Source organism: Argentina silus, assembly GCF_951799395.1.
Source record: "Argentina silus genome assembly, chromosome: 14".
NCBI classification, from domain to species: Eukaryota; Metazoa; Chordata; class Actinopteri; order Argentiniformes; family Argentinidae; genus Argentina; species Argentina silus.
In genome coordinates, this window is record NC_139668.1 from 5,330,851 (window position 1) to 5,333,350 (window position 2,500).

The window sequence follows — 2,500 nt, forward strand, 5'->3', positions numbered from 1 at the left end:
GGGAGACAATTCAGCCTGGGTCTTGGGTGTGTTAGCAGAGTCTTTCCAGAGGAAGGGACTGATAATGGAAGGTGCCTGGAATTTAAGTTATGTACAAAGTAAATACATAGCCATTAACTCAGTAGGGTCAGGCACTCTTCTCACATTGAGAAAACCCCCCCACAGCATCAGAGTGCAGCTTGACTGGGACAGAGGAAAACTGTCATTGTCTGATCCTGATAATAACTCACACCTACACACGTTTACACACACTTTCACTGAGAGAGTCTTTCCATACATTGGTACTTACTGTCATACCCTCCCTCTGAGGATCTTACCAGTGAAGGCCTCTGTAACAGTGGAACAGCACAGTTAGAGCTGATTCCATCTCTGTCTGTAATAGTGGAACAGCATTGTTAGAGATGATATCACCTCTGTCTGTAATAGTGGAACAGCATTGTTTGAGCTGAAAATCAAATCACATCAAAATTCACCACTAGTGATTTTATATGATTGTTAATTTCCTTTACTGCGTCTACTTTAACACATGATTGTTGTGTATGTACTGATTATTAGTCTGCAGCCTGTAGGCTTTAACACAGTCAACATTGAACTTGTTATGAGTGCATTTGAAAGATATTGTGTAATGAGGGTTATTGGAAAAATAAATATATATATATTGTGGCTGAATAAAGACTAAAATAAAAAAGAGTCATCTTAAATCAAAGTTCATTTCCATACTCCCCACCACCAGGAGGCGAAATAACAAAACCGCTCCATGCATGAGATCACGGTCCCTCCCTACAGCGGAACTCACCGATCCTCGCCTCGTTTGTCTCCTTCCGTACTCTTCTAACAGCATGGCGAACTTAGAGCAGCAGACTGAAGACGAAGACAACTCCAAACATACGAAAATGTCGAAACAAGTCTCGGCCTTAACCCAGCAGACACCCAACCGACTGTCAACGGCAGGCGCCGGGGACGCTGGTGTGGCTGTCCAGTGTTTGATTCCCTCTTTCGCGGACGCATGCCAGCTGGTGTCTGCCCCGTACTCGTGTCTGGTTATGGACACTCACAGAAGACACATCGCCCTGTCGCCGATGTACCTGAACAAGAAGAGGACGGGGATACAAGACGAACTCAACACGGAATTGCTCCGATTCTCGGAAAGGTAGAGGAGAGGAGAGGAGAGCTTAGCTCAGTGAGCCGGCTGGCATGTTTTTCACGTCGTCACTTTTAACGTGTTGTAGTGGTCCTCTGTGGCTCAGTCGGTAGAGCATGGCGCTAACAACGCTTAGGTTGTGGGTTTGATTCCCACTGGGACCGTATATACTGAAATGTATGCACTCACTGCAATGCAAGTCGCTTTGGATAAAAGCGTCAGCTAAATGGCACATTATGTTGCTCTAGCTGCTAGCCTGTGTGTTGATAGCAACAGTTCGATAGATAATGACCCTTGCTTGAATGTATTAGTTGCATTAGAGTGACAATGGTTATATTAGGCGCCTTGCACAGTAGTTTAGGTTCTTAATGCACTACAGTGCCGTCTCTGTGCCGCCATATCTTCCCAGATATTATCTGACAGCAGCAGCAGCAAGGACAACATAAAGCAACTAGACGTCTGTGGTTGTGTATAGTTCTGTGGACAGGTGAGAAGAGCCATATTTACATGCTGATCCGCCATTGAACGCCACCACAGTGCCGCTATAATTATAAAAACATTGATTTACACTGACGTTCTGTTTTGGTAATTTAATAACAACTAATAAAACACATATTTTAAAGTATCTCCAAGAGGGGAATGTGGTTGTCTGAAGCAGCATCCACAATAAACATGTCAAAGACAGGCATTCAAACATACAACACGTTACAACAGGAAAAGACAGCACAGCATGACCATGTTATTATTTTTTAAAAATCCTTTTCAGTGTGCATGATCACAGATAAAGTGTACTGTGTGTATGTTCCAAACCTAGTTTGAACCTGTGTTTGTGTTTCAGTCTCAAGGGTGTCCCTCTGGCCTATGACAACGTCAGCATCCTGGGTTGCCTCGGGGACATCTATGACGACATGGGATACATCCACATGAACATAGAGGCCAGCTTTGTAGTCTTCCAGCCCCAGATAGGACAGAAACTTCTGGTGAGTCGCTGTCTGTCGTCTGTCCTGTATGTAGTGGTGGTGGTTTGAAATTACACCAATGAGGTAGCCTTGCCTGAGACATATAAACGAAAGTGTCGCCTTCAGACCTTGAGGATGTCCTCTTGGCCTAATGGTAGACACTTGTGTCTTCCGAGTGGGAGACCTGTGTTCGAACCCCGCCTGTCATATGTAGATAACACTTCCAGTGCCCTGCGTAAGTAACGGGGCAGTGAAGCATTTTTTCTTCTTTTGGCTCTACACTCCAAATAGTTTGGATTTGAAATCAAACAATTACTGTGAGGTGAACATAGAGATTCTCAGCTTTTATTTGATGGTAATTGTGTACATCTTAGTTTCACTATTCAAGAAATTCCAACAC

General features: G+C 44.0%; 2 protein-coding genes across 2 annotated transcripts in view; both read left to right on the forward strand.

The window, feature by feature from the left end:
* Positions 1-638, forward strand: part of LOC310815446 (nuclear factor 7, ovary-like) — a 1,942-nt gene extending 1,304 nt beyond the window's left edge. The window contains exon 1 of the mRNA XM_083685216.1: positions 1-638. This exon is cut by the window's left edge and continues 1,304 nt beyond it. Within this exon, the coding sequence (XP_083541342.1) occupies positions 1-355 (355 nt within the window). The 3' untranslated portion in view covers positions 356-638.
* Positions 639-838: 200 nt separating this feature from the next.
* The window catches only part of polr1f (RNA polymerase I subunit F), a 3,206-nt gene continuing 1,544 nt past the window's right edge, over positions 839-2,500 (forward strand). The window contains exons 1-2 of the mRNA XM_083685217.1: positions 839-1,150; positions 1,980-2,121. Coding sequence (XP_083541343.1) covers positions 840-1,150; positions 1,980-2,121 — 453 coding nt within the window. The 5' untranslated portion in view covers position 839. The remainder of the gene's footprint in view (positions 1,151-1,979; positions 2,122-2,500) is intronic.